Here is a 26,952-nt window from a genome sequence, read left to right as displayed (position 1 = left end):
AAAGCAGATACGTCTGAGTCTGTCAAGGCGCCTAGAGTTTGGTTAGTAGCGTTCGCTCGTACTCTTGATAAGGTGTCGGCTGTCGCAATGCTTTTGCCGGGAACGTGCGTTAGTGTGAAGCAGTACCTCATCAAACACATTCTGAATCTTTGGATGCGAGGCGGCATAGCGTCCAGAGGATCACGACCGAGCAACGGAAGTAGAGGCTTGTGATCTGTTTCGAACAAAAATTTCATACCTCTTAAAAATTTGTCGAAACGTTCAGCTGCCCACGTCAGAGCTAACGCCTCCTTCTCTATTTGAGGATATTTTTGTTCCGTCTTTGTCAGCGATCTCGAGGCATAAGCAACCGGTCGTCGTTCCCCGGATGGTTGGATCTGAAATAATACAGCACCAAGACCATACGATGAAGCATCAGCCGAGACTATTGTCTCGTAGAGAGGGTGGTACATGGCGAGGCACCTGTCCGAGCTGATGGTTTCCTTGATATTGCAAAACGCTTGTTCCTGTAGCGGTCCCCACGACCACTCATTGTCCTTGCACAGAAGGCTGCGTAGAGGCGTGCTCATAGACGCTGCATCTGGAAGAAACCTAGCAAGATGGTTCATCATTCCAAGAAGAGAGCGAACTTCCGTTATGTTCTGCGGCCTCGGAAATTCTGTGATGGCCCGCACTTTTTCAGGATGCGGCCGCACTCCACCAGCGCCAAAGATCATGCCAAGGAAGGATACTTCTTGCACTGAAAAACAGCATTTTTCTTTGTTCAGCGTCACTCCTTCCCGCTGTAGTCTTCCGAGCACCTTGTGTAAGCGAGAGTCGTGCTCTGACTTATTTGCGCCGAACACAAGAATATCGTCCATGTAGTTCAAAACACCGTCTAATCCTTCCAAGACTTGCGTGAACTTCCTCTGAAAAACTTGCCGAGGTTATACCAAACGGTAGTCTGCGATAGCAGTACCTGCCGTATGGTGTTATGAAAGTGGTGAGTGTTTGGCAGGACTCCGCAAGTTGGATTTGGTAAAATCCTGAGCTTGCGTCTAGTTTTGAGAACACAGAGGCTTCCTGAAAGCTTCCCATGATCTGCTCTACGGTTGGCAATTGGAGGCGCTCTCTTCTTACGAAGTTATTTAGTTGAGTGAGGTCGACGCAAATCCTGACTGAGCCGGATGGCTTCAAAACAGGCACAATTGGCGCACACCATTCCGTCGGATCCTCGACCTTCCTAATCATGCCTTCCCGCTCAAGCCTGTCAAGTTCCTCCTTAACCGCTTGCTTCATCGGGATAGAAATCCTGCGCGGGGTTGACACTGCGTAGGGGATTGCATTTTCTGTCAACCGTATCGTGTGCTCTCCTGCTATAGATCCGATTCCTTGAAATAGCCCTGGGTACTGTCTCGCGACCTCGTCGGACGTTTCTAGTTCGTCTAAAAATCGAACTACCCCAAGGGCATTTATTGCAGGTAGCCCTAGTAAAGGCATGTGCAAGTTTTTACGACATACACTGTCTGCTCGCAGCGATTGTCCTTCCATGCGATTTCGGCTTGGAACTTTCCGCACGTGTCAATGCTTGCGTCACTTGGTCCCCTTAGATTTCCTGCTTTCTCAAGATAGCTTGGCATTCCTGGGAAATTTTCCCCCACGGCCGTGACTTCTGCTCCAGTATAGACTTTCATTTTTACTTCATGGCCGTTTATCTGTACCGTCACGAAGTGCGCAGACAACTTGCTTTGTCGCGGTGTAACTGTGCCGAGGAATTGGCGCTCGTTATCTGGGCAGCCCGGTGCCATTACCCCGTCAAGTTTTCTTTCTCTATTTTTAATTCGACAAGCCTTTTCGAAATGCCCTAGCTTCTGGCAGTAAAAGCATTTTTGCTGCTTCGCTGGGCAACTAGTTCGCAGGTGCATCGAACCTGCGCAATAAGTGCAGCTTTTTACAGAAGCGGTCTTCTTGCGACGCGCAAGTGTAGCATTCCATTCTCTCTTCTGTTCTGTTTTCTTGTTCTTTACCGCTGCAACATATGTTTCGGCGCTCGTACCTTCCCGCTGTTTCAAGTCTGCTTGCTGCTGCTTTATCGTTTCGCTTGTTCGGGCCCTTGCTAGTGCGGTGGCCAATGTTAGCTTAGGGTCCATTTGAAGCTCTTCCGACAGCGCTTCGTCTAGAAGGCCAACTACAAAGCGATCCCTTATTAAACGGTCCTTCATGTTATCGAAGTCGCATCGCTCTGCTAACTTGTGGAGGTCGGTTGCAAATTCGTCTACAGTTTCCCCTGGCTGTTGACGACGTCTGTTAAAACGGGCGCTCTCATACACTGTGTTCTTCGTGTGAACGAAATAGGCTTCAAACTTTGCCTTTACGACCTTGAAAGTCTTCAGGCCTTCGTCTTTTACCGCTAACGAGCGAGGAATCTCTCTTGCCTTCCGGCCCATTGTGTAAAGAAGAGTTCTTACTTGAATTTCTTCCTTTTTCTCGCTGAGACCGGATGCGAAGCTGTAGTCTTCGAATTCCTCAATCCAAGAGGGCCAGTCTGCTGCGTTGTGGAAATCAAATAGCTGCGGAGGATTTATCCCAGCCATTGTTGCTCGTTGCTGGACGCTCGTTGCTGCCGTGCCTTCCGTGAAGACTTGCACCACTTGCAAGCTACTGCTCCGCTCTGTCGAACTGCATACGCCCCTGACGGTCTATTTCGGGAGCGCCCGATCCCACTTCTGACACCATGTCAGACACGCATCGTAGGGCGGTGATAAAGGGAATACCCCGTTTATTCCGATGATGTGCAATATATACAGAAGCACTAGTCACATGACTTTTGTGATAAGTGCGGGATGACAGCCAAAAAAGTGTGCTCGTGTTTTATCTGCAGGCTGACGTCACAAGAAATAGCTGGAACCGTGGAAGCAGTCAAGGGTGTCGTCTATACGTGGGAGCGGGTAGACGTCCTTCTTAGTAATGTTGTTCAGATGGCGGTAGTCTACACAGAAGCGCCACGTGCCATCCTTCTTCTTAACTAACACTACAGGTGGCGCCCAGGGACTCGAAGAAGGCTCAATGATGTTTTTGTCTAGCATTTTGTTGACTTCACTTTGAATTACTCGGCGTTCCGACGCAGAAACTCATTACGGTCGTCGGTGAATAGGAGTAGCATCGCCAGTAAGAATCCGATGCTTGACCGCGAGCGTCTGGCCTAAAGGGCGATCGTCGAAGTCGAAAATATCTCTGTAGGACGATAACGTTGGTAAAGGTCTGCAGCCTGCGCGGAAGACAGGTCCGTCGCAACCATTTTCTGTATCTTGGGATCGGCGGCCGACGCTGGCACGATGAGCCTGCCAAGGTCGCAAGAAGCATCGGTCGATAAAGTTGCCACGTGATGGTCGCCGAGACAATCAACGTTGGCAAGGCAAATACCTTGCGGTAGAATTTGCTTTGCCAATCCAAAGTTAAAGATAGGCATGAAAGTGCGGTTCGCAGTAACAGTAAGTATACTGTGAGGCACGGTAACGTCATACTGTAGTGGAATGTTGGGCAGAGGAGTGACGAGGTACTCGCCATCAGGGACTGGTGGGGTAGACACGAGTTCAATATAGGCTATTGATTCTGGCGGCAGGCCAATAAAGCCGGTGGGGCATAGGCGGCACTGGGGTGTGTCAGAAGGTTCTGCGAGAATCGACAGCTCAAGGCGAAGGGTACTGGAAGAGCAGCCAATAAGAGCAGAATGCGCAGAGAGAAAATCGAGGCCGAGAATGAGGTCGTGGGGGCAATGAGCAATCACAGTGAAGAGGACAGGAGTGTGACGGCTGGCGATGCTGACACGTGCCATACACATGCTGATGACAGGCACAGTACCGCCATCCGCAACGCGGAGGACGCGTGCCAACACTGGGGTGAGGAGCTTCTTCAGTCGTCGTCGGAACTCGGCACTCATAATAGAAAGATGCGCACCTGTATCGACGAGTGCTGTCACAGGATAGCCAAAAACGTCAATGTCAAGAAGGTTTTGGTTCGTGTGTAACGTGAGCAGAGGATTTGAGGGCAGGGTGGACAACGCAGCTTCACCTCCAGAAGCTGCAGTGCCTAGTTTTCCGGCTGGATCCTGGAGGCGATAGGCGACGGAGAGAAGCGACGGGGTTGGGGCGAACGAGACTGATGGCGTCGAGGTGAGGGAGAGCGGCTGTAGCGAAGGTTCGGTGCAGGAGCATCAGCGGCAATGGGTTCATGGCGGGTGGTATAGGGAACAGAAGGTCCAAAGGGGCGGGAATGAGCAGCGGTGTATATCTGAGGAGGTGGTGGACATCGGTTGCGGCAGTGACGAGCAACGTGGCCGATGCGACAGCAGTGGAAGCAGATCGGCCTGTCATCAGAGTACGCCATTTGGACGGGTTGCGTCAAGATGCGGAAGAAAAGGACTGCTGGGGACGAGGAGGGCTGCTAGAGAACTGCGGAACCGTGGGTGGAGACGATGAACACACGGAGTTGAGACCTATGTTCACAAATTCCTATCTGACGACGGCCTGAATCAGCGCAATCGTGGTTGCTGGTGGATTGGGAGGCGTCGCAGCGAAAGCTGGCAAACAGGCGGCCTCGAGCTCGCGGCGAACAATACGGGCTCCATCGTGTCACAGGGGGTGGTCTGACACGGTGGACCCTCACATGTCGACGTAGCAGCAGTGTTGTGTAGCCACGTGATGTGTGATACGGCGGCTCTTAGCTTGTTCAAGGCGACGGCATTCTTTGATGATGGCGTCGATAGTCGAGATGTGACCGAAAACAAGCAAATTGAAAGCATCGTCGACGATGCCTTTTAGCACATGCGACACTTTATCTGCTTCAGACATCGTATCGTCAGCTTTGTGGCAGAGAGCCAAGACGTCGAAGATGTACGAAATGTACGGCTCTGTAGATGTCTGAACACGAGACGCAAGAGCCTTTCTCGCGGCAGCCTTGCGTCCAATGGCATCGCCGAACAGTTCCCTGAGCTTTTCTTTGAAACTGTCCCAACTATTTATCTCGTGGTCATGCGTTTGGTGGCACACGCGTGGGGTGCCGCGCAGATAAAAGATGACATTGGCAAGCATGATCGTTGGATCCCAGCTGTTATTAGCATTGGCGTGTTCATAGAGCTTGATCCATTCGTCAACGTCCTCTCCCTCCACGCCAGAGAACACACCAGGGTCGCGATGTTGGGCAACCCTGATGATCGGAGCAGTCGGAGAGGCCGAAGCCGTTGCTGAGGCGGGCTCGTCATCGGGAGGCATGGTGACAAGCTCGATGTACCGACCCCTCCAGAGTTCCGTGGTGAGGACGGGGATCGCTGACCTCCACCAGAATGTTACGTGTGGAAAAACACAGATGAAAGAGGCTATATACAGGGTATTTACACTGGAGCCAGGCCACCAGGCCGACACTCGCCCGCGCCAAGGGCACAGACCCACTTCGTCGTCGTTCTCGCGGCGGCTCGTCCCATGAGCATCGCTCGATGATATCGTAATAATATTAAGAAATCAAATGTTCAAGCAACGAAAGCTGCATTACTTTATAGTCTGTGCAAAAATATGTTTCTTATAAAAAGCTCAACAAATCAGTGAAGGGCACTAGCGGATCATCTCCGAATATTGAGGCGGGGTGTAAAGGTATGTGTAAGTTATAGAGATTCTGTAAAAGCTTCCGTCTCTGGGCTTCAGTATCTGGACATGTCATAATAATGTGCATTACTGCAAGTGGTTCATGGCACTTCTCGCAAGTTAGCGGGTTTTCGTTTTGAAGTAGCAAATTGTGCGTCAGATGTGTATTCCCAATTCAGAGTCCGCATAGGATCACCTCATAGAAGCGTTGCTGGTGACTGCATGACTTCTACTCGCCAAGCAAGGGTTTTATTGTGTGTAACTTGTTATTTATGCAAACGTCCCATTCTAGTTGCCACTTTGATGCCAGGGCCTTATGAATCACTTGGATACTGTCTCTGTGTGGAAGTGTTGTTTGTCTTATGCCTTCTTGCGGAATGCGCATCTATCTGCTGCTTCATTCCTTGGTATCCCAACATGGCTTGGGACCCAGCAGAATCGTATGGTTCTTCCGTATTTATTATAGGCCACAATGTTTAGGATATCGCCAAGCAGGGGTTCAGACATGGAATTAAGGTTTAGAGCTCTGAGTGTGCTCAGCGAATCGGTATATATGATAGCCTTCATCTGCTTGTCGGCGGTAAATTTTTTTACTGCCATCCATATCGCATAATCTTCAGCAGTAAAGACAGAAGAAAGATTATTTATCTGAATGCTATTTTCAAAATTTTTTGTTACGATTCCAACACCTACGTATTGTCGTGTTTTAGAGCCATCAGTGTAAAATTCTATGTAACTTTAATATTTTTCTCGAATAGCTCGGAACTCTTGCATTATGTGCAACGTCCTTTTTCTTTAAATGTGTTAGTGTCCAGTCACATAGCTGTGAAAAGTTGTACCATGGGGGAATCTTGGTGGCCTTTCAGCAACCTGCAGAACCTGATGAAGAACATCATAAGTGTGACAGTATTCTTCGTGTCGTAACACAAGTGGCCGAACCGTGTTGGGTTGGTTTCTGTATTGTACCCGTAATTTTCACTGTGTTACGATGCTGTAGCATCTATGTTGTGGTGATGACCAAATTCTCAGTACATAGGAAAGTGTAAGTGCTCTGCAGTGCTGTAAGGAATGCTCATTGCAGTCAACGTACCGTATTTACTCGCATAATGATCACACTTTTTTGTCAAAAAGTTTGACGCAAATTCATGGGTGCAAACATTATGCGGGTTAAACGTCCCGTGAAAAGAAACATTTTCTTTTTTCATCCCGCATTTGCTGCGGGATAACAACGGGTCAACAAGCAGGTGGCTGCCGCTGTCAGTGCGGGACATCAAAACAAACATGGCAGCCGCCGGAGCAAGCCGAACGCACCGAACACAATTATTTTTCTTCTCTTAAGTACATTAGGTGCATTGAAACAGTTTGTTCCATATCAGTAATGAATAATATCGTTAGTACCAGCAAGTTTGCGACAATAACACAGCCATGTCCACTTTGAGCGGACAGAAACAGAGATGGGCGCGCTTAGCTGACAGAAACCCATGGCGGGCATGCTGCGGAAACTGCAGAAATTGTCTTCACTGCTATCCTAATAAGGTAGGTTTCTGCTAAGAGTGGGTGAATATCTTAGCTGTGCTAAATGTGTCAGCATATGAATAGGGTAGACTTCTAACGTATCAGTGCAAACGTGGCCACTATCGTTGCCGCTCGCGATTTGTTGCATGCCCATGAGTGCAGACGAGAAGAATTGAAAGGTGCCTTTTATGTTGGTGTTGTTGACCAAAACCATTATGATGCCTACAAATAATAAAGCTCAGGCATGTTCGGTTGTAGCCTTTTCTTCCATAGAAGTGTGGAAAGTGATGAAAGGAATGAAATGGGGCATCTGCTTAAGAATGTTGGGTGCGTGCAGACCGCTTGATAAGTCTTCAAGAGTCGTTCGTGTAGCATTCGACAGAAAGTAAGTGCGATCATCATTAGCTAGACTTAGTACACGACATATTGCTGCAACAAGTTCGGGGTGCGATCATTAAGCAAGTGCAGCCATTATGCGAGTAAATACGGTACAAACTTGGGACAGGCGATGTTCTGTAGGCACCGCTTGCCAGTCGTAGGCCGAGACTGTGAACTGGATCAAGTCGCTTGATGTACGACTGCCTAGCTGCACCATAAACCACAATACCGTAGTCGAGGATGCTACGTATAAGGGACCGGCATGTGTGTAGTAGACAAGTTTGGTCAGAACCCCAGTGCTTGTGCGATAACACCTTGAGGATAGTTAGTGCTTTATTTGCTTGAATTTTAGTTGTGTTAGTGTGGGCTTCCTATGTTCAGCTTTGTGTCAAACGTTATGCTTAAAAATGTGTGGTCTTTTTTGACTGGCAACGTTGTACCATCCGATGTGAGAACTGGATTGCAGTGTAACCCTCGTTTCTGGGAGAAGAGAACTGTAACAGTTTTGTCTGCTGAAAAATGGAATCCATTTTTGTTAGCCCATTGTGTGAGTTTATTTATCATTATTTGTAGTTGTCTTTCACAAGTGAGTAGATTTAAGGCGGGCAAGCCACTTGCAAGTCATCGACATATATTGAGTGCATAAAAGAGGATGGGATGATCTTATTAGCAGAGTTCATTTTGACTATGAAGAGTGTCGTGCTCAGAATGCAACACTGTGGAACGCAATCTGCCTATGTTAATGTGCATGAAAGTATTGTGCCAAGACGCACCTGAAATCTTCTATTTGTCATAAAATCAGACACGGTTTAGCATTCTGCCATGAACTCCCAAGTCAGCCAGGTCTCTTAAAATTCTATACCGCCACGTGGTTTCATACACTTTTTCTAAATCAAAGAAAACTGCGAGACAGTGTTGTTTGTGTAGAAACCCGTTACGTACTTCATGTTGTAGTCGTACGAGGTGGTCAGTTGTCGAGCAGCCCTTTCTGTATTCGCAGTGGTGCATGTCTATTAGGGTTCTTGATTCAAGGATGAATGTGAGTCTTATGTTTATGATACTCTTGTAGAGTTTAGCTAGACAACTTGTTAGTGCAATGGGTGTGTAGCTGCTTGGGGATAATGCGGGTTTACCTCATTTCAAAAAAGGCACTAGTACTGCATTTTTTTCAATCTGTAGGCATTACTCCAAATTCTCATATTTTGCTGAAAAATTTAAGTGTTTCTACTGATGCTTGAGACAGGTGTGCCAGCATTGTGTAGTGGACGTGGTCAAAACCTGTTGCCATTTTCTTACCGGCAAAGAGAACTCTGTTCAATTCTTGCAATGTGAGGGTGTTATTATAAATTACATTTGAAGCCCCTGTATTGGGCAGTCTCTGTTTCTCCGCCAAATCTTTATATTTTAAGAATGCATTTGAGTAGTTTGCTGAGCTGGAGACATAAAAGTGTTCGCCTAATAAGTTGGCCTGGTCCTGTAGTATTGTTTGTGTGCCTGGACATGTAAGTAGTGGTACTGTGTATGATGTGTACTCTCCTTTAAATTTCCTCACCTGGTCCAACATACGTTCGGATTTGACTGTACTATTGATTGAAGATATGTATTTCTGCCATGATGATTTCTCTGCCTTTCTTCAAATAAATCGTGCTTTGGCTTTGGCCTGTTTGAAATTTAAAAGGCTGCTATAAGTGGGGTACTTCCGTAGGATTCTCCAGGCCTTATATTGTTCTTTTTTGGCTTCGGTACACTCGTTTGTCCACCAGAGATTTAGTCTTTTGCGGACAACACCGGATGACTGGTGTATTGCCTTTTCTGCCGCTGAGATTATGATTTCAGTGATTTTTTGGTTAAGTTTGTCAATGCTTAGTTCTGGCAAAAAGACTTCCAGTTTTGCGCTCTCCATAGAAACCGGCCACTCAGCGAGCTGTAATTTCCACCGGCGTGGCCTAGTGACTAAGGTTGGTAGTGATGATAAAAGTTTGATAACTGCGGGCAAGTGATCACTACCATAAGACATGTCAAGGGCTTCCCATCATTAAAAAGAGATGGTGAGCAAAAAGCTAAATCTAAACAACTAAAGGTGTGGGAAGTCGGTGAAAAATACGGTGCACCTGAATTTAAAAAGCAGACATCATTTGACAGACTCAAATCTTCAACCAGCTGCCCTCTTTGGTCAGTTTTGATACTGCCCCAAAGAGTACAGTGAGCATTAAAGTCCCCTACTAAAATAAATGGCTCCAGTAATTGACCTGTTAAATTTTCTAATTGTTTAGTAGTAAAATGGGTGTGGAGTGGAATATACAGTGAACAAATGGTGATGGTTTTGTGAGCTATAACGGTGACAGCAACGGCTTCTATGTGACTGTTAATGGGAACTTCTCTAGCTGCAATACCGCCCTGCAGAACAATGGCTACGCCACCCGAAAGCCGGTTCACCTGAGTACTGTCGTGCCATACAACAGTGAAACCTTTTAAAATATTTTTGTTTTTCGCATAGGTTTGTTTCCTGTAAGCATAAGGTTACAGGAGAGAAGTTAAATAACAGGTCTTTGATGTCACCTAAGGTATGTAAGGCACCTGTGCAATTCAAGTTCATAATGAAAGACATTATGAAATTTAAAGGCAAGAAATGGCATTCTGAGTGAATAGGAGATAAAGATGTTAGGTAAGATGGATCTAAAGAAGGCTGACACAAACGAACGACAACCTTTAGGTTATCGCTTCCTTATTTAGAGTGGTTATTGGGACTTTGTCGCTGTTTAGGTGCTCGAAAGAGCGCTTGTCCTTCGGCGTCGATGACCCCGGGGTTCTTGGGCCGACCTCCATCACTCTCTCTGAAGCGCTGGAGGATCGAGAGTTGGGCGCCGAAACACGTGTCTCAGGCCTTGGAGTTCGTTTGATTTTATGGCCCTGTGGAACTAGTGTCTGCAGGCCCTTCGACGATGATGGAGCAGCACTGGTTGCTTCCACCACGGGGGTGGGAGGAGTCACTATGGGACCACTGTGCATGGGCTCGGAGGACTTCTGAGGCCTCTGTGACGCTGCCCTCACCTTCATCACATTGGCATAACCACGTCGCAAAAGGTACGATAGTCGCTTTCTGGCTTCAAAGAACGAGATTTTTTCTTTCACGGTTAGTGCAATTCTTTTTCCTTTTTCCAGCAAGGGCAAGACTGAGTAAGCTGGATAATCTCCTTTGCAGTTAATGCAATGTGGGGAACAAGTGCAATTGTCAGATTGGTGATCATTGGAGCTGCATTTAGCACAGGTTTTTTGGCCTCTGCATGCATGTGAGGCGTGTCCGAACCTTTGGCACTTGAAACATCTGGGGTTTGGGATATATGGTCCGACATTTACTATTACGTACCCTGCATCCAGCAAGGTAGGCATTACAATTGTTCCAAAGGTAAGCATAACATGTTTTGTCGGGATTTCTTGGTCGTTTCTAAGGATGACAATTTTTTGTACTTTGGTAACATTTTTTTTTGGAAGCCTTCCAGCAGTTCCTCATCGCTCAAGCCAATACAGTCTTCCACTGATATCGCACCCCTGCTTGTAGTTAGTGTTCTGTGTGGTGAAATCGTCCCTGTCACGTCGCCAATACTAGTAAGTGCCGACAGCGTTTGCGTTTGATCTTTGTCATTTAGTTCTAGGAGGAAGTCCCTGCTAGGCATTTTTGAGACATTGTACGTAGGTCCGATTTCGTCTTTTAGACACTTGGCCACTAGGAATGGGGAGAACTTTCTTACTGGTACAGTCGACTCCCGTTAATACGAAGTTCACGGGGACCGCAAAAAACTTCGAATTAAACGAACTTCCAATTAAGCACAAAACACAAAAAACAGCACTTTATTTGTGGCGAAATCGAGTATTTTCTCTAAGAAAAATAGTCAGTCATCTTGCTTAGCTTCTTCTTGCCGTATCGCGCTGCTGAAAGCAAGTTTTGCAGGCTGTAGATGTGGCGGAACGCTTCTTCCGCGTTACCTTCAGCGGCAAAGAAGCGCTCCGCGAGAGCAAGGCCCGCAGCTAGATCGGCAGCCTTAGGTTGCGGCTCGCCTTCAACGTCATCGTTGCATTCCTCGGTCGCTTCCTGGGGCCGAATAATCTCTACAATTTCGCTATCCGTCAGCGCACCGCACGTTTCGACCGCCTTGTCTACGGCAACGTAATCTTCAAAATTGACGTCCCCGAGAGCATCACCAAAATCAGTGCCGTCAAGCTCGCTTGTTGACGCTTCCTCCGCTGAAATTTCAGAGGCATCCTCCGAAGAAGCTGCCACAAAACCGCAAGCCCTGAAGCAGTTTGCGATTGTTTCTTGCTTCACACGATCCCATGCTCGCGCCAACATGTGGATGGCACTAAGCAGGCTCACCTCGTACTTTGTGGAGCTATCCATACACAAAATCATGCGCTCGAGGAGGTGCCGCCTGTACAGGACTTTAACATTCTTGATGATGCCTTGGTCCATTGGCTGCAAAACAGCCATTGTGTTTGCAGGCAAAAATGCGAGGCGTATTGCACTCAAGGCTGGCACATTCACGTGAGCACTGCAGTGATCGACAAGGAACAACACCTTGCGGTTTGAAGCAGCACACTTGCGGTCTAATTTGCCGTCATCCATGCTTTTTTGTTCACCTCGTAGTCCACAGGCAGCGTCTTCACGCCTTTAAAACATCTCGGCTTCGCGGCTTTCCCGATCACAAGCAACCGACATCGTTCCATGCCAGTCATGTCTGCCGTGATCAGCACCGACACTCTCTCCTTGCTGCGTTTGCCCCCAGCACAGTCGTCGTCCTTGAATGTCAGGGTCTTCTCTGGTAGAATCCGATAGAAGAGTGCAGTCTCATCTGCATTGAAGATGTCTTCCGGTCTGTATTCGGCGAGATATTCACGCAGCTTTCCGTCCTTCCACGTGGCGCATGTTTCCTGGTTAACGGACGCCTTTTCACCACACACGCTCTTGAAAACCAGGTCATGGCGATCTTTAAAGCGCGTCAGCCATCCATCTGACGAAACGAAGTCATCGATCCGCAACATTGCTGCAAGCGTTCGGGCTTTCATCGCAACGATGTCTCTGCTGAGAGGAAGTTTGTTCCTCCTGGCCTCCCTAATCCAAACCAGCAGTCTTCTCCAACTCTGGGTAAGCACCGATGCGCATTCGCTTCCGAGAAGTCTTGAACTTGTCGTTCTCAAGTGCATCCGTTATTGTGCGCTTGTTCTTGATGTAGTTTGAGAGCGTGTTCGGCTTGATCCCGTACTTCCGCGCTATGTCTTGTTTGGCGGCGCCTCCCTTCTCAACTTCCTTCAAAACCTCGACTTTCGTTGCCAGGTTGAGCGTGCGATAAGAGCCACGGTTTGCCATGGCTATAAACTGCGCGACTAGGCACAGTCAATTCCGAATCACCCGTGGAACAACCTAGCCTACGAGCTTCCCGCACAAAGGCGCTCGACCAACACATGCCTTGACATATGCTGCGCACGGTGCAAGACTAATCTCGCACAATCTCGCCACTGCCAGTATGCAGCGCTGCGTGCACATATGGCACCCGCGTGGACTCCGCGATCAGCTCCGGCCACGCGCGGCAGCGGCGCGTGGCTTCCGGCAGGAGCCGCTTCGCGGAGGCCACGGCAGCCATAGCAATGAATAATCGCGCCGCTCCAAGAAGGATGGCGTTGCGGTCGGCTGCGGTGGCGATGACAGCAACGCGGAGCACGTAACTGTTGCAACACTTGAAAAATTGCACATTCTATCAAAGAATGACGGTCACCTCGAGGATCCCGGCTGAAAATTAACTTCCAATTAAACAATATTACTGGATGAGGACTCGAATTATCGAGCGATTTCCTCTATAGGATTACATGCAAAACTGACGGGACCAGCACTTCACTTCTAATTACCCGAAAATTCCAATTAAGCGGCTTCGAATTATCGGGAGTCGACTGTATGTTGTTTTCGCTGTGGACAACATAGTACTTGGGAAATGATTGGGCGTTGCTCTGAAAGGAGAATTGGAACGGTGCGGCAACGTTTAAGATGCCGATCATAGACAGAAGTTTGTTTTGCCATAAGAAAATGTATTTGTTTGGCAACAGTGCTTACTGCCCACCAGGGAGCCCAACGAGGGGACGCGGCAGAGCTTGTGTTCAAGCCTGCACGACGCCAGCTGTACGCCGTCACTATAACCAAATATAAATACCCAAGGTAGGATAGCCACACAAACTTAACCCTTGCCACCGTGGAGAAAGGAAGTAAATGGAAGAGAGAAGAAGACAGGAAAGTTAAAAAAGTAAGAGACAAAGATGAAGATTTGAGGAGAGAGAGAAAGGAAAAGGCAACTGCCGATTTACCGCGGGTGGGCCAGTCCAGGGGTGCCGTCTACGTGAAGCAGAGGCGAAAGAGGTGTGTTGCCTCTGCCAGGGGGCCATAAAGGTCCGAACACCCGGCATCGGCTCAACCTCCAGGATCCCCCTTTCCCTGAGCATGGCTAAACCGTGCACGGCTACATGCGGGAGGGTCCAACCCTCGTGTGTTGACCGTTGACCATTACATCGGTAATATAAAGGTTAGCAATGCAGGCAATTAAATTAAAACTACAACAATGGGCAGAAAATAATGGCATTTTGGGAGACCATCAGGATGGCTTCACAAAAGGTAGGCACCTGGATGATAATTTTTTGACCTTACTCAGTCTATTGAAATATTCAGAGTAGAAAGTAAACCAATATATGCAGCTTTTTTAGACATTACAGGAGCACATGCAACATTTTACAGACAGCAACATTTTGCGAGATATTCTGGAAGGGGAAGGCTTACGTGACGATTGTATACAGCTTTTGAGAAAAGTTTACCTAGAAGATACAGTTTGTGTTGAATTGGAAGAGATGAGGAGCGAGGATAAAGTTGATATCAACAAGGGTCTGAGGCAGGGGTGTCCTCTGTCCCCACTGCTGTTTATGATGTATGGCGACGATGGAAAAGACGCTGGAAGGAAGTAATATTGGGTTTAATCTCTCATACAACCACGCAGGTACAGTAGTAGAGCAGAAGCTTCCAGGTTTGTTTATGCAGATGACATTGTGTGGCTAGCTAACATGCAAAGTGATATGCAACGTCAGTCTAATAACTGTGGTTAGGATGGCGAGAATCTAGGTCTGAAACTTATCGTAAAAAAATCAAGTGTTATGGCATTCAATGAAAACAGCGCACAGACACTGACAATACAGAGCCAGGATATATCTCGGGTAACAGAATATACATACCTTGGTATATGGCTAAAAGAAGAATATCATATATGGAACTACAGAAATAAAAGAATACAGGGGAAGACAATTGCGGTCATAATGAAACACAGAGCGCGATGGGGATACAATAGGTACGAGGTGCTGTGGGGTATGTGGAAAGGTGTAATGGTTCGAAGACTTACATTTGGAAATTTGGTTGTTTGCTAGAAATCAGAGGTACAATCAGGACTCGATGGCAACCAAAGGTCAGCGGGATGTCTCGCATTGGGCACTCACAGTGTGGGATTCTCCTCCGCGCTCTTGGGACAAACGAACGACAACACAGTAGTGCAAACAATCACAAGGGCATTTATTGCATCTTTCATAGATCAACGCCTGCTAGCTGATTTGCTATCCACAAAACATGCCGATGGGCGCGCGACAAATCTAGGAAGACCAACTCGCAGCGACCGGACGGTGAGCGAATATGTTCGCCCCATGCTGGATCCCAACGCCTGCTCATTCGCGCGTACGGTCACGCGAACGGTGGCGCGTTCGAAGGCAGGCCACGCGAGGCGGTCTCGCAAAAGCATGGGTCGGCGCGCGCGCGCGGGACGTCCACGCTGTTCACCGATCCGCCGGGAAAGAGGAAGCGCCTTGCCTCCCGGCGCCCAAGTAACCCCGCCTGTCGGCGGCGTTAGCAGCGCAACACTCGCGCCCTCTCCCGCCCTGCGCTTCAACCACATCGACCGCCGCGGGCATCACGCAGGCCACGCGGCGAAGCGGGATTGCAGGAGATGGGGGAAAACAACATATCAGGGGACGCGCGAGAGTCGCGCATCCCCACAACAGGAAGCCTATACAGTCGCCGACCGATTTTCCGGACTCCAAAAATTCGGACATGCCCGATTATTCGGTCAGCTTCGCGGCACCGCCATTCTCCCCATAGACCATATTGTATAACAACTGCCGAAAGTTCGGACGCCCTGCAACCCCTCGTCTGATTTTTCGGACACTTCTTGAGCCAACTCGTTCGAGGGCATCATGCACCAACTCTGACCGCGGCGCATAGTTCGACTTGCTGAACGCCATTTTTGTTTTGAACGGAGCCTCCTTGCTGCCCCACGAAGTGGCGCTACTGGAAATCCCCGCTCATCATCATCGTTTCTGCCTGGTTCGATAGAGTGGTCGTGCAGTAGTTCCGGTTTCAGCTTAGTAAGCCATGTCAAGACAATCCAGCAGCTGATTCCTTTCTTTCGCGCACGACGCTGCGAGTAGCACGTTTTTCGTTCGTGCGACTGGTGTCGGCACGGTGGTGTTTGCGTTGTGTGCTGTGTCGAGGTTTCGGTGATCCAACGTGGCGTACGGAAACATCGCGTCAAGTGTCTAATGGCGCCGACAGTGCCCGCGCAGACTGCGCTGGGGAATGCCGGCAAGCGGGTGCCGGGAGGCCTAAGATTTGTCGCCTTCCGATGTGCTCCCTACTGACGCGGAAAATATTCTGCCGAGACCTGCGCAGTGGTTGCATTGTGATTCCGGACACCGTCTCATTTGACAGTTTCACAAGTGCTGACACTGCTGTACTGACATGCGCAGAACTCGACGACGGCGAGATCGTTCGTCAGGTTTCTGCTGCTCCGCCGGACGATGACTCCGAGTCGGAAGATGACGCACCATGTGCTACGCTGCCGTCGCATGCGGAGCGTGCACAAGCAGTGACTGTGCTTTCAGCCGCCTATAGTGACCGTACGACACTCTCCGAGATTCAGGCTTATCTGATTGCGCGTAAACGGGACAGCGTGCAACGGCGCACTCACGATTTCTTCGAGCCTACTGCCGAGCCCGAATAAGTGCGTGGAAATAAAGGATTTCATTTTTTTTTCTTAATCTGCTTTTCCGGACACCTGTTTATTCGGACATTTCCGCAGTCCCCGTGAGGTCCGAATAAACGGTCGGCGACTGTAAATTAAGCTGTGCAGGATGATATGGGCTGCACAAGATTTGAAGTGAGGGAAGATCACAGTAAAATTCATTCTGAAGAGCGACTGAGGAATATGGAAGAAAGTAAATGGGCTGAGAGAGTGTTCAGGTATATGTACAGGAAAAACATTGATTCACAGTGGAGGAAAAGAACTAGGAAGCTTACCAGCAAGTATGCAACCTGTATGGTGAGCAACGTGGCAACAAAGAGCGTCAAGCGGAAAGTCAGAGAGACGAGATAATCTCATGGGTGGCGGCAATAGAAAGGAAACCTGCTATGAGTAACTACCAAATATAAAAAAAAAATTATGAAAGAAACAATTTATGATAACTCAAAGGGAAGCTCATTACTTTTCGAAGTGAGCTCAGGATGCCTTAGAATACGCACTTATAAAGCGAGATATAAGAAGGAAGAAGAAGCATGTGCTTGCTGTGGCAAAGCTAAGGAAACGGTGGAGCATGTTTTATGAGAATATGAAGATATCTGCCCAGCAGTCGATTTAAGCACCATTGGCCTCCTTGAAGCTATTGGTTTGAGAGAGAGCTGGGAAAAAGGAAACATGTCTGCAATAGAGATTAGTAAGAGGAGATCGGAAGATTGGTGGAAGTAGGGAAACTACAAACAACGAACGCATAAGGAAACAAAGTTCACAATAGTGGTTCAGAAAGTTTGGTTATGGGAATTCATCAAGGTGTTTTTCTCATTCCTTTCTTTTCTTTTTTTAACATAGGTAGGACATGAAGCAATATATGAGCTTGGTGGCACAACCCACCATCAAGTTCCAAAGGGGACTCTCGTTGTATATATCTATCCATCCATTCTCGTTCACTATGGCCGCCCTGTCCAGCTTTTCTTCGGCTGCTTAAGGTCTTTTTTTCGACCGCCTTCCATGCATCGCGCTCCATAGTTAGCTAATTTTTGAGCTCTTTGACCTGTTTCACAAGCTCATGCTGGAAATCCTCGATTTTCTTGAGCCTAGCATCGACATCACAATGTCTGGCAATTGACTTGACTTCCTCCCTGTTCTCACCTGGCGCCTCCTCTACCTTGAGGGAGCCCCCACACACTGCACGCTTTGCCTTCTCTCTCGTCATGTCTTGCACTTGGCTTTTTCTAATGGAAACTCCGATGCTTTCAGAGCATGTGCCTTTAAGCAAAAGCCGAAACGAACAGTATCTAAATCTTTAAAATACCGCACAGTAATTATCACCAATGTTTTAGAAGCAATAAATGGAACCTCGTACTGCCTGACCTGTACGCATGGTTTTGTCACCTTTCTTCTGTTCACAACACGCTGCTACGTGCGAGGAAATCGACGAGTCGGTTCATTATGACAATGCTCCTTCTATTTGATGTTCTTCAGTTAGCTGTGGATGAGGAAGTCATTGGCATTGTTCAGGTATTCTTGGCGACTCCTTTAAGCACATTGTCCTTACGGAGTTCTTCAGCTGCCAGCAGTCGAATCGGTGCAAGTTGTACCTGCCCACTTTGTCACTTTCTGAGTCTGCAGCAGGCTAACACGCTCGCTGCAGCAGCGACTACGGTTGCTACTTGTATCCCACCAGGCTGGAAGGGAAACCCAGGAATCACCTGAGAATGTCCAAGCAGCCGCAGAGTTGACAGAGGGGTTTGTTTCTTTTTCTTTTTGGATGAGTTCATCAATAGCAGTTCGTCCATGTCGTTCTTGTTCTTGACTTAGGCACCAGGAAGGCGTTTGCTGATACACCAGCATGACGATCTGCTGTACATCATGACTGTGTCGCAGCACTTTCGATCGAACTTAAGTCGTCTAATGTTGAGTCATTGGGTGCCTTCGGCGGTAGCGGACTCTGCGGTGTAGTTCAAGGAAAATATCTCTCCTCGTCGATGAAGGTGAGCCTTTTGGCTCACGCGAGTCTGTTCGAAACTGGGGTGGCTGCTAGCAGCCACCCCAGTGCTTATCCCTCCCAGTGCAACTGTGCTTATCCCTCCCAGGGTCGAATCACCACGTGAGCTAGTGTCACCAAGATGCGCCCCAATTGGCCTCCTGAGTGGCGGGCCCCGGGCACCTCTCCACCCGAGCTCTCTTTCGCTGAGCACTTCATTGCCGCGGCAGATGCTCACAGGCCTGCACCTAGGTGGTTACAAGGACCTTTGCTCCCGCAATTCTTTCGTTTTCGCACTTGGTGGGCTGCTTCGCAGTTAGCCCTAGCGCAGCGGGCACGCATAGTCGATCGGTCTTGAGGTGAGCCTTTTCCCATAAGTGCCGTGACTGTCACACTGTGCTGTGTCTTAGTTGAATAAACCTATGCTTGTTCGCGATCTGATTCTGGAGCCTTCTCTGCGCCATGTCGGACTCGATGAACCTTGCCCAAGTGCTTTTGTGCGTTGCGGAGTGGAGAAGTGCCGTGCCCTTCCCTGACCATCGCTCGCAGGGTGAGCCTTGTGCAAACCCACCTCCATATAACTGCCTATCAACTTGGTTTCAGCATGTCATCACTGCAGACCCCTTTTCAGCCCTCGTTCTTGCTTGATCCCGTGGCCACGGACTTAATTTCCTTCAACGCAGATGACACCTACAGCATGAGGTACGTACCCTCTGCTTTTGGCCACCGGGATCAATCCCTTCTTTGGAAAGCCCTTTCGTCACGTCGACCGCCTAGAGGTGTACCCTAGTCCTAGCCGTGCCAGTATTGGGTTTGCTCAACTCTTTGAGACGTGCGTGAAACAGGTGCCTACTAGCACCCCCAATGTTCTGTTCCCGCTCGCTGGCTGCTTTTCGTCGCGAGTGCAGTTGAGTACCCCAGGTGCGACTACGGAGCCACCCTGCTTGAGTGTCCACACTAACTCACTCACTGGCCTGTCATTTTCTTGAGCGCCTTTCTCTGACGAATTCGCCATAGACCAGACAGAGTCATGTGTCACTATGCGTGACGTTACAGCAGTGCAATGTACGTAGGCGCACTTGTGAGAAATATGTCAACTCTCCAGCTGGGAGCACAAAGCTCGCAAGAAGAGCAAACGGCATTTGGTTTGAAATTTCAGCTCTTTCCATGGCACATAGCGATGTAATACTCAGCAGACACGATCGCTAGCACACATTGTATACACGGTGCTTGTCGGCACAAAATGGCCACATCTGGTGAGGGGCCCCTTAACATTTTGGACCCAGCCATCACTAAGTTGAAAATCCTCAATGTTCATATGAAGCGCTACGGCTTCTGCCTTTTGATTTAAAACATCACCGGACACCAGCACTTGCATGGCGATCATGGCTTTCAGTCACATTAGAATAGCTTCAAGTTTTGGGTGGGCACTATGGCTGACATTCTTCTGTCGAGATTGGGAAGATTTCTCAGCGGCTTCCAAAATCTTCACCTTGTTGTGTATGTAGACTGATATTGTCTGCTTCGAGAGTTCTAATTCTTTTGCGACGTGTGATTGCGACAAGCCCCTTTGCACTTTCCTGATAACGGTGGACTTCTTTTCCATCGTCACTATGCTATGATTTCCTCACTTCAAAGCCTTTGTCGGAAGGCGGCGGATGACGAAGGCAGTGTCGGCACCATTGTTAACAACTGGCGATGAAACCACGGAAGACAATTGGTTGTTGAAGTGGCTAAGCCTAGCATCAAAGTATGCAGCTGAAGAAAACCACAATGCACATGAGAGGCGATACAAAGAGTACCACTGGCCATATGCGACTGACGAGTGCCGACAGCAATGAGAGCACAAAGGCACGTGGGAGAGTGCATCAAGTGCTGCCTATTGAGGCTGTACCTGAAATGGTAGCTCTGAATCGGCATGCGAGATGTGTGCAACGCTGCTTCGAGGCTGCAGGAAAACAAAATGAGCAAATTGAGCAAAAGCAAGGAGCAAATTGGCAATAATATTGCAGAGTTAAAATATTCCGGCCGGCCCAGAAAATAGGGTGTCCAAAAAGATCAGTCGGCGATTGTATCATTATTATGCTGTGGAAAAAAAGACATATTCGAATTCGACTTTTTGTTATTAAACATGTTGTAAACCATTCTGCTAATCTTACGCTGCAACTGCACGCACCTGAATTAGCAAGGACAGGTTGGGTTTTGGTCAGTTGTCGCAAAATAACTAGCACAATCTTACTGTGTCTGTCATGTAGTATACTGTGACAGTTCGAAACATTCAAAATTTTCGTTATTATTATACATAACTATATGGAGCAAATTAGCAATAATATTGCAAAGTTAAAATATTCCGGCCGGCCAGAATATAGGGTGTCCAAAAAAATCAGTCGGCGATTGTATTATTATTATGCTGTGAAAAAAACATATTTGAATTCGACTTTCTGTAATTAAACATGTTGTAAACCATTCTGCTAATCTTACGCTGCAACTGCATGCACATGAATTACCAAGGACAGGTTGGGTTTTGGTCAGTTGTCGCAAAATAACTAGCACGATCTTCCTGTGTCTGTCATGTAGTCTACTGTGAAACAAAATAAATTTTTCTTGTTTGCAGTTGTCAAAGTGGAGAAAGGATCATAGTTTTTGTCATTATTGTGGCAAACATGCCAAATTTGCAAACTTTGTCCAAGCACGAGTTGTGCAAAAATAATATGTCAGGGCTTTATAAGTGCATTTGAAAACAACGTGATAAAATGGGTGGAAGCGCAAAGCAAGATTGTGGCAGTGTGCCGTATGGTTCATATGAATATAAAATAGAGAGCAACTGTCGATTTTCAGTGGAAGCTTTGTTGTGCAACGGCTACCCTGTTGACAGTGAAATTGAAGACACTGTGATGGAATTCTCTAGTGGGCACCGTGGACGAGTTCTCCTGATGACAGCAGATTCAATTCATTGCAAAGGCATTTGAATTGCTCATTAGTGCCTCATTTATCAAAGGGAAAACGCTTCACTTTTCGCATCAGCAAAGGTGGATAGCATATTGTAACAAGAGTGCTGAGGAAGAATAAGTATCCGCTGGGACAAACTGTTGGTACAAAAGAGGTCCCGTCGGTCACTGCAGTCTGTAAACATGAAAAAAAAATTAACCCGAAGCTGCTATCGACGGGAGAGGACCAAAACCAGCATTCACCTCAAGACGCGTACAGGTCGTCTGAAGCGATTGCTGGCGTGCACCTCAGGAGCCCAGTGCATGCTGCTCATTGCCTGAGGGCAGTGTTGCGTATGCATAGTCGCGCTTAGTCATCGCCGATGATGTGCTCTGGGATGTCGTCACCAAACTTTGCCCCAGGACAAGAATCCTTACAGTTCCTGTGCCATGTTCAGCTCGCTCAATGAATGAGCATATTGATAAAACAAGGTATGTTTTATAGTTGACTGCATTATGTTTGAATTTTATTCACATCAAATCCAGAGGTCAACTTACATTCTCCATTGATCTACTATATTCATGTTCTTACACTCATACACCGATCTATACATAACTAAAAGACTCACTGGGTGTAACATTATCGTGGACCAATGTAAGGGCCACAACACCAGGACAAGAGGGCTCTGGATTAGGCTCTGCCATCTAAGGTACTTCAATGTGCTCAGTAGGGCAGTATTTTTGCCTTTTGCCTCAATCACTATGCAGGCAACAATAAAAACACTGCTAATTTATCCTCAGCGACAGAACATCACACACACTTGAGCAAGTCGTGCCAAGCTAGGCAGACTTGGTCATTTACCACACTCGTATAAGCAGGCAAATGTAAGAAAAGTGCCGGTCATTGCCCACCTGAGGTGGAGCTTAACTGCTCCACAGCCTCCATAGTCTGCACGCTCCTAGACTCGCTCCCTGGTTTCAACGAGCACCCAACAGACTTGTCAGCGAGAGACAAGCTGCACTGCATGCCAACCTCGACCTGACCACCGATCTTTGAAGGGGCATGGCATGCCATTTTGGCAGTGATGCTTTCAGCTAGGCTCATCGCATTTGTGAGGCCTGCAGAAAATAAGTGAGGCGATTGCAGTCCCGTTACAGAATCAAGAACAAGAGGTAAATACAATAGAATAAATACAGGAGCACTTCACAATGCATAGCCGAGGAACACAAAATAACCCTTCCGGTTCAGTATTCCTAAAGGGCTACAAAGAACAAACCAGATTGGATACTCGAAAGCAGGGCAACCTCCTTTTGTGAAAGGCTTAGGACAGCGGAACATATTTGAGACAATTTTTCATCTCATGCATTTTAAAGTTATTGGTGTAGTCCAACTAATTAGAAGTTATTGCACCATCCGAAGCTCATTGCAATCAGCCTATTTAATGTCAACTGTAGGATCTCCTGTCACCCCATGTCTTGTGCCAGATGATACTGACACATGACCTCGTTTATCTTTTACGGGTGAGCACTTTTACTGTCTACAAAGTGTTATCGCTCAGCGCAGGACGCGTCTACATGTATCGGAAGTTTTCAAAATGTTATCGATGCTTCTATCTGCTGTCTGTTGTCGCGGAATCTTGCGTAAGCTGAGTGCATGTATGCACGACACAAATGGTGTAGAACTTTATGCAAGGCAAGCGGGTCCCAGCGGCTACTCTGGAACATTCGACGACTGATCCATAAAAGCCGACGTGCTTCACCCGCTGCTCAGATTTTCACCGATCGCGGACTGTGTTTGCCACTGTCGCTGTTCTCCGAGTATAACGTGTTTTTTGAGGGCACAAGTTGACCCAATAAAACGCTAGTTTCCTCATTTTTAGTATTGCTGCTTTCCTCACCGTCCCTACTACGTGACAATACCATCCCGTGCTTGTAAATTTTCTATGTCCTCACATTACCTGTCTGCTGCCCAGGATTGCATGTCAGTTCGATTGATAACAATTCAGTAACCCTAATAGGCCGTCGGTTACCTGCCCTACATATTACATTGTTGGTCCAAAGTTCATTTTCAATGCAACAGCATTCTTTAAGAACATTACCCATTTAGCGGTAGGTCTGTACGCATGGAGGAGAACTTACCTTCGCGCCATTATATTTTTCTCGGAACCGCTACGCCATTCCCCATTTTTTTTTCGTGGAACCCGGTTATAACAACGGATTTTTTGTGGCACTTGAATCAATATTGTTATAAGTAGGTTCGACTGTATTTCTGTTTTGTCTGCTTATTCCCACATCGTTCAGTTGCAAGTAAACACAATGAAACTATATAATTTTCTAGCCTGTTCCAGCATGTGGTCATGCTCCGTGATCCACTTGTGTCAGCCTCGGTATCTGTGTAGCACTGACCAATGCCTCCTCTAAACAAAATATTGCCTTGGACGTCGCTTGTTTTGCCATTAGAGGTTTGCCAACACAAAATGCGAGCAGATCGCCCCGTAGTCGTGCTCGCAACTGTACTGCTGGAGCCGGAGTGATGCTGTTGGCAACATTGTGTCGGTGCAGCGGTGCATCTGGCTACACGTTGTGCAGGCGGTTGCTTGTATGCTTGTAACATGCACTGGACGCACGACGTAGGGCACACGCCTGCTCCGTCACAAAATGTTTCTTTGAAGCTATTAGAAATATTCTAATGTGAATGGTATGACATGCTTAGTTTAATTTTTGTGAGTATTAGGACATAACAGAACATTTATGGTTTCCATTGATGCAACTCGTTTCTAGCATTTTTATAAGCATTCGGCCATCTTTCGACAATGTCGTGCAATGAGTTTTGAAGTTTTGAGCATTACATTATTTTGGGAGCTTTTCAAAAAGTTAAAATTTTGTCAGGATTATTTAGTGTTAAAAAAATGAATGGTGAAGAAAGGCATGCTCAAAATTCCTGCCAATTCCTTTTTTTTTTCGATCAGCTTTAGCATTGCTGAGCCGGTCTGAAGTAATGGCTGCCGCAACCACGGTGGTCGCAGCTCAGGGCTGGCAGGCTCCTTAAGTTCACCATTGTCGAGAAGACTGTGAGGCACACCTTAGCAAGTATATTTGTTGAATCTTACACATTAAATACCTTTCTTTCTGACTGAACATGAATGGGACACGAAGTCAACAGGCAGCTTCGATCCGTCGAACACGCTCTCAGTACTGTTACGTTATTTTGTGTTAAAGCACTGCTATGAATTAACACAAAAAACATGAAGAACCAAACAAGACATTTGATTCAAGAACGAAGAAATTTCGTTATGTAAATGGAACACACTGAAGTATGTACTGGCGCAGGGAAAGAAAAGGGCGTGTTAACAGCGAGGTGAGGCAACAGTTGTTTGAAGACAATGCATATTCAGGCTCCCACCAAAATCCCTCTCTCCCCGCCCTGCCTAGAGCCGATGACATTCATGTTGCCAACTAGGCATTTTGCGCTTCACAAGACTCCCATTCGATCGGCATAACATCGACACCAAAATACTGCGGAAAGTGAAAGTCCGAAATCTTGATCGGACTAACAGGAGTCATCAAGCTCATGGATGACATGCTCGTCTTTAGCCACAATGAAGTCAGTCATGAGAGGAATGCTGACATGATGCTCAAGCAGCTGTCTCCTCAAGCATCCCTGCTTATTACTCTTCGACAATGACGACCACGATTCATCAAAAGTCTCCACACCGCTGTCGAATGACTACATCCCGCAGGCATCCAGCTCGGCGCTGTTCATCGACTCGTCCACTTCACCTTTGCTGCAATACATGATCAAAGCACCTTGCTTCAGCTGTTTGAAGTAGTGCACTTCATCGATATGCCAACTGTGGAGGAAAGAGGAAAGTAGGGAAAGGAGGCAAAGGTAGAGAAGAGGTATTTCAGCAGTCAGCAGGCTTTGTTTCCATTACTCACAAATTATGCTTCAGGGATGCACGACAAAATCTCGACAATCATTTCCTTGCAGAAATTTCTACTATAACTTGAGAACATTTCCCGACAGGGGGTTTCCTTTCAAGCAGTTTGGCAGCAGCATTTCTGTCAGCCACTCCTTGAGCAAAATTTTTAAAAAGCAGCCTGATAAACTTCCTGGAACTTAGAAGCAGCAACAGCTCTTTGCGGTGGTCAGTGTCGGTGTTTCCACAGCTCATCACTGGTAGGCCCATGGGCTCCTGCACAATCCTCTGTGCGTAAAGTTCAAGGGCTTCGCGACGGGCCTCCAATGAGGAAGCACACATTCCACTAATTTCCAAAGACGTATGAGCAGATTCAGCAGTTCCCAAGATCGATAAAACAGGCCACCACAGTCTCGATGAGCGATGGGCCCGTGCTTAGGAGTGCTGCTTCTTGCTCGCCGTAGGAACGCTATACGGCCTGCACAGGGATGTGCTCACTCGCCGCACGCACAATGTATCTGCCAATCATGGCCACGCTGGCGATCTGAGGGGTGGAGACAAATGGTCGGGCTAAAGGGCAGTTTTTTAACCCCTGCGCTGCCATGTTCAGGACCTCATCAAAGGTGCTTGTCGCACATGTAATTCCTGTTGAATAAGAAGATGCTGCAATAAGAACGTGGTCAAGCTCTTAACATTGCTTTCACATGAAGCTGCCATGATTCTGGTCTTTAGCATTTTTTCCAGGACACATGCTGCACTCTTCATGTACAGCATGTCATTGTACCCGGCAATGCGGCGCAGAAAGCCAAACATTGCCTCGATCGGGTCGCTGGACATTTTCCGAGTCAGGATGAACTGGAAACTTTTTTCGCTGTAAGCAGATGATAGATGCAGGCTACTTTTAACTTTGTTGGAAAAATCGGTGAGATAAATTTTCTTGCTTAAAGGGCCCCTCACCAGGTCTGGCCATTTTGAGCTGACAAGCGCAGAGCATACAGTATGTGATAACAATCGTGTCTGCAAAGTATTTCATTGCCATGTGCCGCTGTTTTTCCTTCTCGCAGCCGCCGCGCTCCAATCCGGAGGATGATATAGTCCTGTCCCTGCACCTACGTAGTCGTGTCTGCAGTGTGACGGAGCTCGTGGCGACGGGTGACTGAGAATTATTGAAGGCACCATCTGTTATTTGTGTGTTCTGTTGCTTGAATTGATGAATTGAAGTTTAGAGAAATAATAAAACACACAAACGGAATGTTTGTGTGTTTTTTGCTTTACTTCGCACTGAAGCAAGAGAAATGTACTTTTGCTTCGTCTGCTTGTTCCCACGGCCGTGCGGTCACGTGCGCAGGTACCGAAACTGTGCCATGTTTTACTGTGTTCCAGTGCGTGATCATTCCCTGCGATCCGTTTGTTCTGCCTCAGTATTAGCATAGCACTGAATTATGCCACTAGTACGGTTTCCCTGCACATAGCGTGGAATATTTGTGCGTTGCACGAGCGAGAGAATAGCTCGCGCGCGATGTTGTCAAG

General features: G+C 47.5%; 2 protein-coding genes across 10 annotated transcripts in view; both read right to left on the bottom strand.

The window, feature by feature from the left end:
• Window positions 1-26,952, bottom strand: part of LOC129380227 (uncharacterized) — a 156,357-nt gene that overhangs the window by 106,948 nt on the left and 22,457 nt on the right. For all 9 annotated transcript variants that reach the window (XR_011896019.1, XR_011896020.1, XM_072289759.1 and 6 more), the window contains one exon: window positions 22,415-22,621. Coding sequence is in view for 7 of the 9 variants with exons in the window: in XM_072289759.1 (XP_072145860.1) it covers window positions 22,415-22,607 (193 nt within the window). In the remaining 2 variants the exon portion in view is untranslated. The remainder of the gene's footprint in view (window positions 1-22,414; window positions 22,622-26,952) is intronic.
• On the bottom strand, window positions 1,467-2,573 carry LOC140219949 (uncharacterized). The gene has a single exon (XM_072290124.1). It carries the CDS (start codon window positions 2,571-2,573, stop codon window positions 1,467-1,469), a length of 1,107 nt encoding a protein of 368 aa, XP_072146225.1.

The sequence above is a fragment of the Dermacentor andersoni genome, chromosome 8, assembly GCF_023375885.2.
Source record: "Dermacentor andersoni chromosome 8, qqDerAnde1_hic_scaffold, whole genome shotgun sequence".
Classification (NCBI taxonomy): Eukaryota; Metazoa; Arthropoda; class Arachnida; order Ixodida; family Ixodidae; genus Dermacentor; species Dermacentor andersoni.
Note: the sequence above shows the minus strand (reverse complement) of the source record. Positions and strands in the feature narration are given on the sequence as shown.